At 34.7% G+C, this 16,024-nt stretch overlaps 1 protein-coding gene across 4 annotated transcripts in view; it reads left to right on the plus strand.

Annotated features, from left to right (window-relative positions):
• Positions 1-15,926, plus strand: part of SNX13 (sorting nexin 13) — a 119,519-nt gene extending 103,593 nt beyond the window's left edge. For 3 of the 4 annotated variants that reach the window (XM_064675807.1, XM_064675776.1, XM_064675797.1), the window contains 9 exons: positions 909-1,081; positions 3,443-3,550; positions 4,251-4,361; positions 5,562-5,723; positions 6,924-6,995; positions 8,802-8,947; positions 10,715-10,783; positions 11,756-11,868; positions 12,366-15,926. In XM_064675807.1, the coding sequence (XP_064531877.1) occupies positions 909-1,081; positions 3,443-3,550; positions 4,251-4,361; positions 5,562-5,723; positions 6,924-6,995; positions 8,802-8,947; positions 10,715-10,783; positions 11,756-11,868; positions 12,366-12,613 (1,202 nt within the window). In that variant the 3' untranslated portion in view covers positions 12,614-15,926. The remainder of the gene's footprint in view (positions 1-908; positions 1,082-3,442; positions 3,551-4,250; positions 4,362-5,561; positions 5,724-6,923; positions 6,996-8,801; positions 8,948-10,714; positions 10,784-11,755; positions 11,869-12,365) is intronic. The other variant, XM_064675786.1, reaches the window with a different exon arrangement.
• The last annotated feature ends 98 nt before the right edge of the window (positions 15,927-16,024 follow it).

Below are 16,024 nucleotides of genomic sequence, written 5' to 3' on the forward strand. Positions count from 1 at the left end.
GATTAAAAAGTATTTTCTTCTAGCCATGGGAAGATTGTGGGTACTGGATATTGGTTCAATACTTAGAGATACAATATGTTGCCAATTTAAAAGGTGCCCATTGTAAACAATATTGGTTCTAGGTTATTCTCTAGACTAAATGAAAAGTTTTGAAACAAACTACAGTGGGAAAATTCTGTGAAGGAGGAATGTCCAAGAGGACTTCAGTATTAATGAAGATCAAAAACGTGCTTGTGTTTCTTTCAGACAGCTGTCTGTATTCTTTTCATTTATAAATTTACTTTTCCATAAAATGTGTGTATGCACACAGAGAATATATTGTATACATATATGTACAGATATGTCTGTATATATAGTTTCTGTTGACTAAAATAGTGAGGGGAGTGTTTTTTATCTTAGAGTTAATAGCAAACTGCCAAGTTAGTAACAAACTGCTGATGCTAACAAAACTGAAGGCTTGCAGCTTGCTATAATTGTCTTGTATTTATAGATTTTTTTTGATGGGCAGACTTTTGCAATATGATTAGACTACTTTGCAGACTGGAATTTCTTCTGGTTTCACAGTTGTTTTTCATCCCCATCTTGAGTTCTTTAGGTTCAAATACTTTTTAAAAGATCTATTCATTATTTTAAAGTTGAAATTTTTTCTGTTTGTTTATGTTTTGCATGTCAGTGAAACGTCTAACTTTTGAAGCTGCTTGATCTCTGTTTAAGTTTACATAATAAGTTTTTGGAGAGTGTCACTTATACAGTATTTTGGATAAAAGGATAGCTTACTCTTCTTCTTGCATGTCCATTTTTGTCTTTCAAGTCTGTCATTCCAGACATTTCTTCACTTCACGTTTGTGTCCTTTCGTCTTCCTTCTTTCTGTTTGTTCCTTTTTTATTTTTGTTTTTAAAACTACTAGTCTATGCTGACTCTGACCCATATGCTGTGGCAGGAGTGTGTAATGATCATGGCAAGACGTATGCCCTGTATGCCATCACAGTCCATCGGCGAAATCCAAATAGTGAAGAGATGTGGAAGACATATCGACGCTACAGTGACTTCCATGACTTTCACATGAGGATAACGGAGCAGGTAATTAATCTCATAAAAATCTTTATAGGTGCATGTTTCTATAGTTTAATAACCAATGACTGTATAATTGCTCTATCAAAAGGAAATGGAACTTAGAAAGTTTCCCCCCACCACCTTCCTACCTAATTTTACTTTAAAATATTTGTGTGGAAGTTGTGTGGAATTATGTATTAGAGATTAAGAAGTAAAAACTGAGCTTGGGAAATAGGTATTTAGGTTTTAAGTGAAGTGTTAAGAATTGGTGGGGTCCCAAAAGGGAGAGCTGACAGCACTTCACTATACTGCTAGACAATCTGCCTTTTACTGCTGTACTTGCATTCTCAGCCTTTTAACCCTCCTAAAATGAAAAAAGGAAGAAATAGAGAGTTGTAATTTACCAGCTGGTACAAAGTAGAACCTGCTGATATGAAAAAAATGATGAAAATACAGTGCTTTTAAAAGGAGTCTGAAGTACTTTTAAACCAAGCCTTTGGAGAAGTCAGATTTGACTGCATAACCTTTGAACTAGTCAGAAGTGTCAATTTATATCCGTTTACTCTGTCATTAAAAAAGAGGCATAGAGAACAAATTCTGTGCAGGTAGGTTAGCATTTAAAAGTCACAGCAGTAATAAAAATGGAAAAGGCTTTATTGAAAAAGCAAACGCGTTGAATATTTGGATTAATTATAAACAAAGTCTGACTTTCCTTTGAATTTGTGATGATCTTAGAGTGCTGTCAATAAATTTGAAATACCAACTTTTGCACTCCTTCAAATTGATTCTTTTTTTTAAATGACTTCACTGTTTTGAAGAATTCTGATTCTTATAGTGAGTTAATGTTCTGCTGATACGGGGCAGTCATTTAAAACTAACCTGACTGCAAATGACTAGAAAGAAATGGCAAAAGCGAAAATGTTCAAAATATGAAGACTCAGTGTTTGTTGTTGCTAAATCTGATTTCTTTGAATTTCCAGAGAATAGAAACATTATCCTAGAACACTAGGATTGCAAAAAGTAAACAAATTCCTGTGATTCTCTGTAGCAAAACTTCCAACGGTTTTGCTTTATCTTGACAATAAAATAGACATCCTTACTGTCTTATGTGCTTGTCTGAGGCATTTTAAGGGTAAGGGTTAGAATCATTGATTTAATAGGAAGGGCAGGGATTGTTTAGGTTCTTCAGAGAAAACAGATAGTTGATCCAAAATGGAATTGGAGTTAGCTGTGTATAGAATCCATATGAGTTTTTTTCCTTGAAGTACTGAATAAATTCACACCAGTGATTTTAGTCAGTCATTTGGAATAGATACCTGTATTTAAAATAGAGACTGTTAATTGCTTACCTTGCTTCTGCTTAGATACAAGTCTCCAATTAAAAACGAGACCATCTTCTGTTCAGTTATTTTCCCACATGACCTACTTGCAAGGGAATGGGATTTGCGAAATTGGAAGGAGTTATTTTTTGGTGCTTCCTACAGACCATAAATTTTATATGAGCTTTGTAACCTTACAAAGTTTAATGATGCAGGAAGAGATCTTGTAGGGACTGAATGGAATCCATCTCATTAGACTGTAATTTTGTGGTCTTTTCTGGAGAGAAAAGGATGCAATCTGTTTCGGGTTGTTTCTTGAAGCCTAGATACTCTGTTTCTCTCTTTACTGCCTTAAGAATATTATTTATTAATTACAGGAAGTCTGGATATGTGGATAGTCCTGATTCTTCAAGCTTTGTTCTTGTCACTTTTTTTATTTTTGTGCATTGTGCCAATTATACTCAGCCTTCTTAAGTGTTAGGGCCTCTTCTTTCCCTGCTACTTTCCCAGAACTGCCATTCTTTCTGCAAAACTGGAACACGTCAACCAGTGCCAATCACCGTCATTCCCTGTAGAAAAGGCACAGGTGATAACCACACTGAGAGTGGTATGATAACCTATGTGTAAGCTGGGTGCTGCCATGTCTCCAGGGATGAAAGCTTAATAATTCCTTAGTAGGCTTGATCAGAATAGGAAAGGGAAGAGATTTTAGAAAGATTTACAAGTTCCCTTGATGTAGTCTTGTAACTCTAGTAACTTCAGCCCAAATAATAATAATAAATCTTGAGCCTAAGCCTTTTGCACACTGTATGAGTCTGTATGTCAAAAGTGAGTATCACATGTGAGTTCAGAAATTAAATTTTGCTCTTGATAATCACCTGGGAGTTTTCATACATTTGTTGACAGAGTACCTTTCATTTTGGCTTCTCTGAGGATTCTGAGTGCCAGGCATGATGCAGAAAATTTTTTTTCAGATGTTATATGGTTGAATAGGTGAATATAATGGCCTTATATGGAGATTTGAAACTCTTGAAAACAGAACAAAAAAAAAATCTTTTCTTTTTTCTAGTTTGAAAACCTTGCAAATATACTGAAACTTCCTGGCAAAAAAACATTTAACAATATGGACAGAGAATTTTTGGAAAAGAGGAAAAAAGATTTAAATGCTTATTTGCAGGTAAGCTGTTACGTTTTTTGGCTCTGTGCTTGGTTGGAATTATTAAAAAAAAAAAAGCTGTGTTGTAGGTGGTATACAGTCCTTAATAAATATGTCATAAGAACTTGATATTGTCTAATAGGTTTGCCTTTTCTTTACTCTTTTGGTTTGTTCTCAGCCAGTTCTGTCACAACTGTTCTGAGCTGGTGAGTTTCCAGCTGTGTTGATTTTGAGCTTTACACCACTGACTTTCTTCATTAACACACATGTCTGTGGTCACTTTCTCTTGTGCTGTTGCATATGGATTTCTGTGGCACCCACTTTGGTGGTGTAGGAAACCACACAGCTTCTTCATTCACGTAAGACCTGTGTCAGCTCAAGCAAAGGAATTCAGTTGTCTTGCTTCATAGGGATTTCCTGGTCATTTTGCATTAAAGTCTGTTGACCAACTCAGTGGATACATTAACAATAAATAATGAAGATGAGTAAAATATTGTTAAATGACAGTTTGAGTGTTCATAAAGGTATGAGATGCCATAATGAACATAGGGGTTAAAATTATGGGAATTACCAAGAAGCCCATTGCTTCAATCTTGAGAATAGTGTAATGTTGGAATAAAATTGAGGAATGAATGAAAAAAATACATTGCAAGATGCAGTGTCTTTGATTGTGTCTTGTTCATTATTTATTAAAATAACTTTTAAAACTTATTTTACTCAGCTCTTGTTAAATCCTGAAATGATGAAAGCTTCTCCAGCCTTAGCCCATTATGTGTATGACTTCCTGGAGAATAAAGCCTACAGCAAAGGGAAGGGGGATTTTGCACGGAAGGTAAGAATGTTTTGCATTGTCAAGGGAACTTCAGAGCATTCATTTGTGCAATGATTGCATTAAACAGACAAGTTGAATTGATATTAAGCAGCTATATAGCACTTCAAAAGCAGCTTGCAAATGAGTTGCTTTAATACTTTTGAGTGGCAAAGTATCCAAGGACCTGTGGAACCAAAAATTAACATTTTTATAATAAGTATTTTTTTTTGTATGACAAGGAAATAAAATTTTCAAATTGGACTTAACACCAAGATGACAAGTGTGTTTGTTGCAAGTTGCTTTCTGTCAGATATCTGTGATTTATTTTTTTTTGTGGTCTCATTCCTTCTGGTTTCTTTTTTCAGTTCTTTACTCTGTATTTGCTGCTGTTACCATGCTTTTCACTCTTCAGCCCAAAAGATATGTGCTTCCCTTCAGAAGCACCTGTTATGTACTTAGGTGTTGTAACCATCTAGAGTCATTGATCAAATTCAGAGCTCTGGGCTGTGCATCCTCTTCGTTAAGCCAACAGAACTCTCTTTAGACAAGTGATTCTTTGTTCAGTTGACCAGTTTGTGCGGGCATCTGCTTTGCAAATGTAGTCATTTCTAAACTTTTAGTGATTTTGGTATAAAAAGCATCTGTGAGACTGTTGTCACTTGTGATTTCCAGCTTATGAGACTCTTTATAGCTTAACTTTTTTTAAGGGCATCACACTAATATTTGTGTCTCTTTTGGACTGAATTTAGAGTATATACTGAAAGAAAAATTGTAACAGTTTCTATGGAACTACTTTATGGTTTTAATTATACTGAAGCATATTACTCCAGTGCTGTTTAAAAGAGGCATGTTTCAAAGATGAAGAGTTGAAAGCAGAAGTGAAACATCTGGAAGTAGAAAGCTTGGAAGGGAGAAATGGTATTGAATGGAGAAGAAAAGGAAAATAAATTCAAGCTAAGAAAAGCCAAGGGATGGGAAGTGGAAATGACTCAGGAAAACATCTGTTGAAAGATGTAGATAGCTACAGTAGGGCTGTAAGGAATGAGAAATATAGATGGAAGTGAAGCTAAAACTTTATTCTGCATTCTGTAATGAAGTTAAATAATTTGAGTTTTCTTTTATGTTATTGGTCTCTGGAACATAGTGATACTTCTCATAGTGTATTAATTTACTGGTGCCCTCATAGATTATGCAATTCTGGTTAAACATCTTCCCCTTCAGATGGACACATTTGTAAACCCACTGCGTAACTCTATGAGAAACGTATCAAATGCAGTCAAGTCTATCCCTGACAGCCTGGCAGAGGGAATGACTAAAATGTCAGACAACATGGGTAAAATGTCAGAGAGATTGGGACAAGACATAAAGCAATCATTTTTCAAGGTAAGAAAATATTGATAGTTAATACATACAAGTAAATTAATAGAAGATTCACTATTGACTCACTTAAGCCAATGTTATATACTATAGAGTCAAGTCATTAAACAGAAAACCAATCTGTTTTTTACCTGCACCTTTTTAATAAGGTTCAGCAGTCATTATAGTACAGATATGGAGTTCTCTTTGTTATTAAGTAAATTCTTTTAAGGTGGCATCTACACACTGTTACAGTGATCCTTTACTTGATTCAGTGCAGCCACTTGAGAAGAACATGAGATTCACTGATTTTCATATTTTTTTAATGAACCGTTCTCATAAAGCTAATTTCCTGCATCTGCTGCATTCATGAGGGAAAAAACCCACCATATATTTTGAAACTTAGAACAGGGAGATAGCCTCTTTTCTGCTTACTCCTTGCTGAATTCTGATTTAAATTAAGTTTTCTTTCTGTTTTTCTAGCCATCTTTCCTCATCTCTTACATTTCTAAAATATGATAGCTTAGAGGTGGGGAATCGGTAGCATGGCACACCATCTAGAAGTCCTGTAATAACATCTTCATCTTCCCTTCGTTTCTCTTGTCTTCCTCTTTCTGTGTGTAGCTGTGAGGTCTGGTCAGGGATTGTCCCTTTTCGTGTTACCAAAGCAGTTAGATGTGGCAGATGTAAAACAGCAACTGAGATAAATGAGTTAACCCTTAAACCATGAAAGGGAATAATAAATCAGTAGCTGGGGGTGGTTGGTGGGTTTTTTTGTTTTGTTTTTGGTTTTCTAAATTCTTGTGGGATAAAATGACTGTCTCTGGACTTTCTCATTGCTGGTAACTTCCCTGGTGTGTGACCAACAGTATATCTGCAGTTATACTCATGGGGAAGTCCGTGACTAGGCAGGACTTAAGATCAATAGGAAATGCCAGAAGCAGTATCAGGCTCATATGAGTTTTTAGGTGGGTTTCAGTTGAAGCATTGGACACTTGAGGAATTATTTGGATTGTCTTAAAGATGTTGATAACTTTGATAGCTACAGGAGAATATCTACATGTTTGATTTTTGGTTTTGAAAGTGAAAGGACTGCTGTATATTTATCTTTTGGACTTTTGACCAAAATGTTTTAGTTTCATAACCAAATTGTTTATGAAAAATTATCTGATTTATTCATACTCCAAAGTATTTTTTCCTTCATAAACATAATCTTTTTTATTATAGGTGCCACCTCTGATCCAGAAAACCTATTCAGATCCTGACCACTGCCGTGTTGCAGCGCCAATTGATGACAACGTGAGTCTGACATTTGTCCTTTCAAAGTGGACTCCTCTGAAAGCGAAGGAATGAGTTACTTGTTCTATGTTAAACTATACTTTTTATTGTTTTCTGACATTATTATTACAAATAGTTCTTAAATTTATAAAAGGAAACTTAAATACTTGTAAAATTAACATTTTTGTTAGTACTGAAATGGTTTGCACAATGTGGAAGAACTGTGAGAGTGTACATACTACTGCTTCCGTGTTTTGTGGTTGGGGGGGTTGTTTTGTTTTTTTTTTTTTTTTTCACTCCTCCCTCCAGTTTCTTTCTGTTAAAGATAGTGTGGTACCAGACTGTTAGCATAATTTCAGCTGACATTTTATGGATCTGATTTCTGATGGGACCTTTTAAAGAGCATTTGTTTAGTGGATCAAAAGAAGTGTTTGCTATGTTATTGTGAAGCAACCTTCAGAATGTGTTTCTGAATAATAAACTTCTAGTGTGAAGTAGTAATATTAGCAACTTGAAAATGAAGTTTAAGCTCCTGGTGTTATCATAAGCTATGGTATTTTGTTATTGTTTTGATTGAAACATTGATCATATATGTGCAAAGAATTGGGGGAAAAACCTTTTATCTCTAAGTAGGACAGAAAAGCCATAAGATTACCAGTGATTATATGCAATTTGCTATGGTCATAAATCTGCACCTGCTCTGCCCTTCATGTTTTGAGTTCTTTGGTCACATCACAGCATTTCAGTTTGTTTTTCTGTACATAACTGCTATGAAGGCTTGGTAGATGTATTTTTCCTCAGCTAACATAGCCTTGAGTTCTTCTGGATTTTCTTCTTCCGCATTATTTTTCACAAAATAAAAGTATCCCCAAGTTTGTAATTTCAGTTGGAATTAAACATCTTCGATGCTCCTGGAACTTTTGTTTTGCACAGGCAAAACAAAATAATATAATTCAAGTATATGAGCAGCTTCTCTATAGGTATTTCATTGATCTTCTGATGAGAAGCTACAGTTCTTGATAGTTTCTAAGTTAACATATCAAATGTTACTTAAAGGCAGATTTCAGATATTTTAAAACCTTTCAACTCTCAACTTCTCTTCTAAGATGCTTTGCTCACAACTTCCAGTCACTAAGTTAGACAAAAATATGGCAATTGGAATGGAATTTTACATGGAGAAGCAGTACTGTAAAAGCAAGTTATGGATCTATACAATCTCCAGCTGGGTTATGAACCCACTGTCTGTGTTCCAGGTGTATCTAAAGATGTAGTTGTGTGGTCCACCAAAATAATAATACTAATGTGTTTTTTGTAAAAATCTGTGTAACATCATCTCTTAAATAATAAAATTATGATCCTTTTCTTAATCTCCGAACATCAAACCACTTGGTAGCTATGCAGGTTAGAACAATACCTAAAAAAAAGGCACTTCATTGCAATGAAATGTCGTTGTTTTTAGCATCCATAAGAAAATGATGCCACAGAAAAGAAAAGCTCTTTCCAGAGTTTTCATGTTCAGCTCTTTCCAGAGTTGGAAGCATGGCAACCAAAGGAAGAGGTTAGGAACCAGCTCTCTCTCTAGGACATGTATTAATTTTACTCAACTTTTTTGATAACTGTTGATTTTTGAAATAATTATTTCTTCTTATTTTAAAAATTCAATGTATATAAGTTTATCTTTAGTTTTCAATCCTTCTTTGCTATTAATGGTGTTACAGATGATTTAGGGAAGATTTCACATTGTTATGCTTATACTGAGCTACTAAAACTGTAGCTTTCTTGAAATGAAATAAAAGTTTACTGATTTTTTTTTTTCTTGGTGGCCAGGTGGATGACAATATTCCACTGAGAGTAATGCTCCTTCTTATGGATGAAGTCTTTGATTTAAAGGAAAGAAATCAGTGGTTAAGAAGAAATATAAAAAATCTGCTTCAGCAACTTATTAGAGCAACATATGGTGACACAATTAATAGGTACTGCTTTTCTTATATTGAATAGTGTGTGAGTGAAACTATGTAGTCTGTGTCTATAAATTCTTCTTGGTATTACTAAATTATTGTGGTTTGAATCTGCATATATTCCCCTTTGAAGAGGATCAATAAGCCAAGAACAAATGTGGTGCAAAATGGAGATAAACACAAAACATCACTGTAACTCTTAGTAACTCTTATGTGCCGGAGAACTTACAAAAAAGCTTTCACATACCAACAAGAATTCAAATTTCTGTGAACATCACTTAATACTGATGCTTTTTGCCCTGTGTTTTACACTACACTTTTTGTTAATAATATTGTTTATTACTTTTGGTACTATTTCTGCTTACATCTCTTTCGTGCTACAAATGATACACTGACACTATCAAATTATGTGAGCTATACTGAGTTGCTATGTAAAGTTTCTGCTCTCACACTTTAGAAGATGCAAGGGGGCAAGGAAATGGACTGCTATGGGATCTGTTCTACCCCCTCCATTTGCTCTGTAATTCACATGTACCCTCATTCATGCAAATGCAAAGCCAGTTAATAATGCTTAATAAGTAATGTTTCTTGCCTTCAGTTTAGAGGTATGCAGTTTCCAGGATTGCCCTTCTAATAATTTGTTTCTGAAATATAAAAAAAAATATAGAACAAAAAAAAATTCTTGGGGCAGATTTAGCACTACATTGTCGCTTTGGATTTAGTACCACTAACCAAAAACTTAATTTCTAGCAGGTGAGAAGTAGTTTCCTATTATTTTTTTATCATAATATTGCTAGCTGTATCATTACTTTTTACCCTTCACAAGTATATTTATGACATTTTCATCATCACTGTTAAACATATAGACTTGTGGTACCAGTAGGAATGTAACCATGTAATAAAATGGCACTTGGTCTTTCTCAAATAATGCCTCTTGGCCAGGTGACAACTACCTTGAAACCTGTGCTTCCAAGAAAATGCTGCCCTGTTGAATGACTCTGAATACTTTTTGCTGTTTCCAGATTGTAGAATAAGTAGCAGAGTTTATGCACAGCATACTGCTTCCTTATTGGAGAGATGGCTGCAGTACTGTTTTGCTTCTGCATTTGGAGTCATTCTAGATACTCATGGCTTCATCTGCTTCAGCAGTCATACCTTATACTGGCAAGTTCCTGGGATTTAATGGCATTCTGCAGCAAAGTTGTGGTTTTTTATTTCTTAGAAAACTAAATTCAAATTGTGGCTAGGGAAACAGTCCCAGGATTATGGTGATATACTGATGCATATATCATTTCTATAAGCATCCTAGATTTGGATATAGAACTGTGTGTATGTGCTGATGAAGGAAGGTCTGGTGAATGATCCATCTATATCTCCTATTAAGGGTTATGAGGTAACTGCATACATAAGTATGATATTTTGAGATTCTTAATAGGTCTTTTGCTTACAGAAGCAGAACTTTGAGTGCTCCATGAAGAGGAGTGCTCTACGAGCAAACCAGTTATCTAAAGCTGATGGGAGATGCAACACCATTTTTTCCAGCCAGCTTCATCATCATACGTGTACTGAAAAAGAAAAAAGCTTCATCTTTAGGGAGTGATCAGTGAGCTTAGATTTTTATCTTGAGAATCACTGTTTGCCTTGCCTATCATAGAACCTACTTATGAAATTTGAGAAAGTTGAAGTTTTAGTTTGTCTGTCCTAGAGTGCTCTTCAAAGTGCTTCATTTATATGTTCTCTGTTCTAAAAATTAAATGAAGGTCTTTGTTGCTTTGATTTTAGAAAAATAGTTGATCATGTTGATTGGATGACGTCTCCTGAGCAAGTAGCAGATGCAGTGAAACGCTTCAGGTATGTCTTTTATCATAGATGTTAAATGTGAAGTTCTTGCCAATTGATGTCTAATATCTGTGTATCCTTTCTATTCTTCTTACACGAGGAAATTATTATCACTCCAAAGAAGACCAGTTGGATCATACAAATCATACACTGCTTTTTACCTATGTTAAGTGAGAGAAAGTAATTGTCATATGAAGAAGAGTATTTTTGAGTTTTCTCCTCTACCTTAAAAAACTTGTTAATCAGTCTAGAAGAGTTAGAATACGGGTATAGTTAGGAATTTCATCATTCATCCCTACTGGATATAGTGTCTTGTTTGGATCGATGAAGGCATGTACAATACTTGCTTTTAAAGGATAACAATTAGTACTAAAAGAGCCCTAGTTCTAAGATAATACATTTCACATTGAACAGGTACAACAGAACTGAAGTTTGAATTTGAAAGTATCAAAGGCTCTGTCTTTCAATTTCCTAAAAGTCTTAATGGCTTCTACATTGTTGTTGAGAGTTACCCACCATTTGTTTTCCTATAGTTTGCTGTTTGGTTTTTTTTTTTTTGTTGGGGTGAAAGTCATAAAGTAGGGTGGTGTATTCACCAAAGGATCATACTTTATGAGTATTCTGATATTCTTTAATTAAACCGAGTAAGAAAGTACACTTTTTATTCAGTGTAGTGCTTAGGTCTATTTTGTGTAAGAACTATATGGTATTTGAATGGTTTTGGTGTGTAATATTACAATTTTATTTCATCTGATTCTTGTACTAAAAAGTATATGGTTTACTGATAGGTTGAGTTTGCTGTACTACTTGCTTTTGATTTCTTCTTTGCCTTTTCTTTTTCCTCTTCTAATATTTGAAGTGTATGTTAGGTTGTGTGCAAATTACTTTCTTGTATGTATTTTATGAGGTAGCTTTGAGGGATTTGAAAGAGCCTTTCACTTGATAAAATGTTAATGTATTTTGACAGATTTGCTTTTGTTACAGAGATGCTTTTTGGCCCAACGGCATTTTAGCAGAGACTGTTCCACGAAGGGACAAAGCTATTAGAATGAGAACAAGAGTGGCAGGGAAGACCAAATTACTAGAAGTAATGCCAGGTGAGTGAGTCTGGGATTGAAGCCTGATAATCCTTACTATATGTTGTTACTGAAATTAATGTCAGTATTCTTCTTAATTGTTTGACGTATCAAAAAAGAAATACTGAACATATGAACTGTATTTAAATCAAGAGATTTCTAATTATTAAAGCATTGGACATTTTCACATGTATTGTGAATTTGCAACTGTAATTCTCTTAGACCCAACCCAGTATTTAGCTCCACTAGAGGATTTAAGTTTAGTGTGTGAAATATATTCCAATACAGTATGATTTCTTGTAAACTAACATGGTTTTCATGTATATAGGGTAAAAGTGAAGTAATTTTCAGAAATCCTTTCTGCTGTAAGAGAACTTTTAATTTAATCAAGATGTGTATAATAGAGGCACTGTGATTTCAAATTTCAGGCTACATAGTTTGAAAGACTTAACATTCAGTTAATGTTTGTTAATATGTAGAATTTAGTTTAATCTTCTGGCTAACTACTATTTTTGTAGATGAACTGAAGCACATCATAGGCGCTGAGACTACGCGGAAAGGCATTCTTCGAGTCTTTGAAATGTTCCAGCATAGTCAACTGAATAAGAGAATGGTGTACGTGTTTCTGGAGAGATTCCTAGAAACCTTATTTCCACAAAATAAGTTCCCTGAGCTCTTCAACAAACTGCATTCACGGTCAAAGCAGATGCAGAGATATAAGCAGAGACTACACTCTACTCAAGCGCCTTCCTTACAGAAAAGGTGACACTTCAAACCTATTAAGCTGGTGTATGTTTGTCCAGGACTAATTACTTGGGCATATTCTCTGGGGCTTCAAACTCACATGCTGTCATTTCTGCACCAGTCTTCTAGTGTCACATATTAGATTATTAATGCATCTGTAAGACCTGTGGATCTTCTCATCTTCACTTGTAATTCAACCACTACCAGAAAGGTTTGTGTGTCTTAAATGATTTGGTGCGTCTTCATGCAACATTGAGAAGAAAACTGGGCCAATATACAAGAATGCTGATCCCTTCCGTTCCTGAGTCGATGTTTTGCCAGCAGTGAAAAGTGCCAGACTGTTCAAGTAAAGCACAACTATGGTGATACAATTGAAGAAAAGGGTGTTTTGGCACTGGGAGATAGTGCAATGTGTGAGAGTCAGGTGGAATTGTTCTACATTAAGACTGTTGAGGCTCTGTAGGGCTATTTTAACATTCCTGTAAAGGCTGAGCTAACAGGAAAAGCAGTCTCTGGAATAGTAGGTTCATAGGAGAAGGGAGAAATAGCTATAGCCCCATCGTAAAAGTACATTTATTAAAGGAAGGTTGAGGTAATTGGCTTTTATGCCACATTTATGTCACCTTTCATGTTTCGAAAATTAAACTAACATTATATCTAATGGGGGTTTTAGTAAAGGCAGAGGTGCAGTAGAAACAAACCCTTTATTCTGAGTATTCTGTAGCTTTAAGGGCCATATGCTGCTCTTACAGCACCTGGCATACATTTTGCATGTAACTTCAGTGGAGAAGGAGCATCATATTTATGTTCAATTGGTCTATATGAACATATGTCAAGTTGATAGTTGTAGAAGGAAGGGGGTATATGTTTCAAAGAGAATGGATGTTGTGTTAGAAGCTGAGGAAATTGCACTAAGACACAGTTTACACACAACTCCCCATTAAAATCTGGAACACTTTTGGGATGTAAAAGACTATGTCCTACTTAATTGGAAGATTCTTTGCCTTTTAGTGTGTAAGCCTCATATGGAAAAATGTTAGAATTAGTTGGTTCCTCACAGGTAAAAGATTTCATTTGTCATATGCAAACACTTGGAAATTTCTGAACGCATATCAGTGTATATATGAAAATAAAAAGGAGATAAAACTACAATATTTTTTTAAATAATTTTTTTATTTTTTGCATAGTGTAAAATTTTAATACAAATTTGACATCAAGGCCCCACATCCATCTGTTTAGTTTCAGTGAAGAAGTTCTGTCCAATTAAAAATACAGTAACAACAAATCTTGTTTGGCCACAGCATATCTCAGTTTGTGTTTTCTTTTTCATAGTCCCCAACTGTTTGACCATCACTATCTTGAGTGAACAGAAAGTAATCCTATAGAGTCCCTTTTTTTCCTGAATGCTAAACACAGGGTAAGATACAGCTATGGACCAAGGATCCCAAGGATCCTTGTAGTAATTTGTGTCTTAATGGGAACAAATGGTCCTTTTATGCGAGAGAGGAACATAGACCTTTTATGAAAGCATTCTAAGAGAAGATAGAAGGCTCTCGAAGGACCTAGTTAAATTGACTGAAGCCTCTATATAGATCATTTTTTCTCATGGACTCTATTAATGAAATGTAGCCTTTTATCATACTACTTAATGATGATCATATTGTACTGTTAACATTCTCATACAGTATGCATGGGCTCAAGTGCACTTGTTTTTTTCTTTATTGCAGAACTAAATGCTGTAAATTAAATCCCTTTCTTTTGTAATCCTTAGGAAGACAACTTCGTAAATATGTAAGAACCCCTCTCCCTTCCTCTCTGCAGATTCTGTAAAAGTGTGACGGTTAAATGCTTTTGAATTTAACAAAATCCTTGAGTTCTGTGTGAAGTGTACAACATAGCCAGCTCCTATTGTTTACATGCCTATACCTTCCTCTAATGTCAGGGTGCTCAAGCATAACTGATATCTGACTGATGACAGATCATTCAGCAGTTGTTCTTGGTGATACAGTAAATATCTCATTAATCCTACAAAATCTAATTTATGTCTTTTAAGTCACCGATTTGTTATTCAGTATGAAAGTGGGAAGTTCAAATACTGTTTTGTCAAATCTGTGGAACCTTTTATCTATCTGTAGGTACCATGAAAAATTTCAAGAGGATAGTGATAATATACAAATTTGGGATTTATTTTTTTTTTAATTATCTGGTACATATCTGTACAAAAATAAAATAATATCTCTAGGAATGTGAACTGAACATAATACACCGTGCTTTTTATTTGTTTTACCTAATGAATTTATTACATACATATACCTATACACACATTTATATACACATGTGTGCATATGTATATATGTATTGAAGTTTAGTCTTCTGTATTTAATTATGGAATATTCCTGATTCAGTGGTGCCTGTTGGCTGGCAAGAACCATCAGAAATGAATACTTTCTGTTAAATTGAGTTTGTATGTATCATCATTTAAATGGTTTTCCTGTCGATGATTTAAAATACCTACCCTGTCAACCCATGCAGCCTATTATCCTAGAAAGTTTCCAAAACTGAATGTTAATATACAGCACTTCAGTGTCTGGATGTATCTTCTGGCCTTTGGGTGCTGTGACTGGCCGCTGAAAATTGTGCCATTGTCAACAAATGCACTTGTTTTTTAGCCTTAATTATTTTTAAGAGAAAATGAGCAATTTTTCATTTGGTTCATCCTCAAGCTTGTGCTGCTGGTGTTTGCTAGAACTAAACAGTAAATTTTAAGTTCTACCAGAATGTGTACCAAAATAAAACTATATAAATTCCACAATCTAAATTTTAATTTTGTGCAATATTTTCATTTAATGCATGTGTATTTGAATAGCTGTAAAATAAATGAATTTTTAATGTTCTGAAGTCTAGGTTAAACATGTCTTCTCAGCTGAGCAATTTTTGCATTCTGTTGTTGCGTTAGTTTATTTAAGGACTTGTTTTAAAAGTCTTATTTGTTACTCTTTTGTTAATTCCTTTGTTCTCAATGATCTTTGCTCACCTGAGCAAAGCTCATATGTTACAAAGGAAGAATCTGAAGAACACATCTCATAAATAGAACTGTTATAAATTACTTGTGCATATCATTGTACAGTGTGTCAGCTGTGTGCCTAATTGTTCTATTGATGCTTTTCCCCTCCCTTTCTCCTCCTCTCGTTTCTGTAACAAAGATTGAACATGAAACAGGCTGCCATGGTCACTTCTACTGAATGGCAGAGGACTCTGAATTTTTTTTTGGAGTTTGCATTTATGTTCTGTCCAATAGAAAGCTAAAAAATTACACTAATAAAGTATTAACAGGATTGTTATGAGTCTTTGTTTATTTTTAAAATAACTTTCTCACTAGCAGGTACAAATATTTTGCAAGTCTGGAGAAAAATCACTGAAGATAAAACTGTTG

Source organism: Pseudopipra pipra, chromosome 1 (assembly GCF_036250125.1).
Source record: "Pseudopipra pipra isolate bDixPip1 chromosome 1, bDixPip1.hap1, whole genome shotgun sequence".
NCBI classification, from domain to species: Eukaryota; Metazoa; Chordata; class Aves; order Passeriformes; family Pipridae; genus Pseudopipra; species Pseudopipra pipra.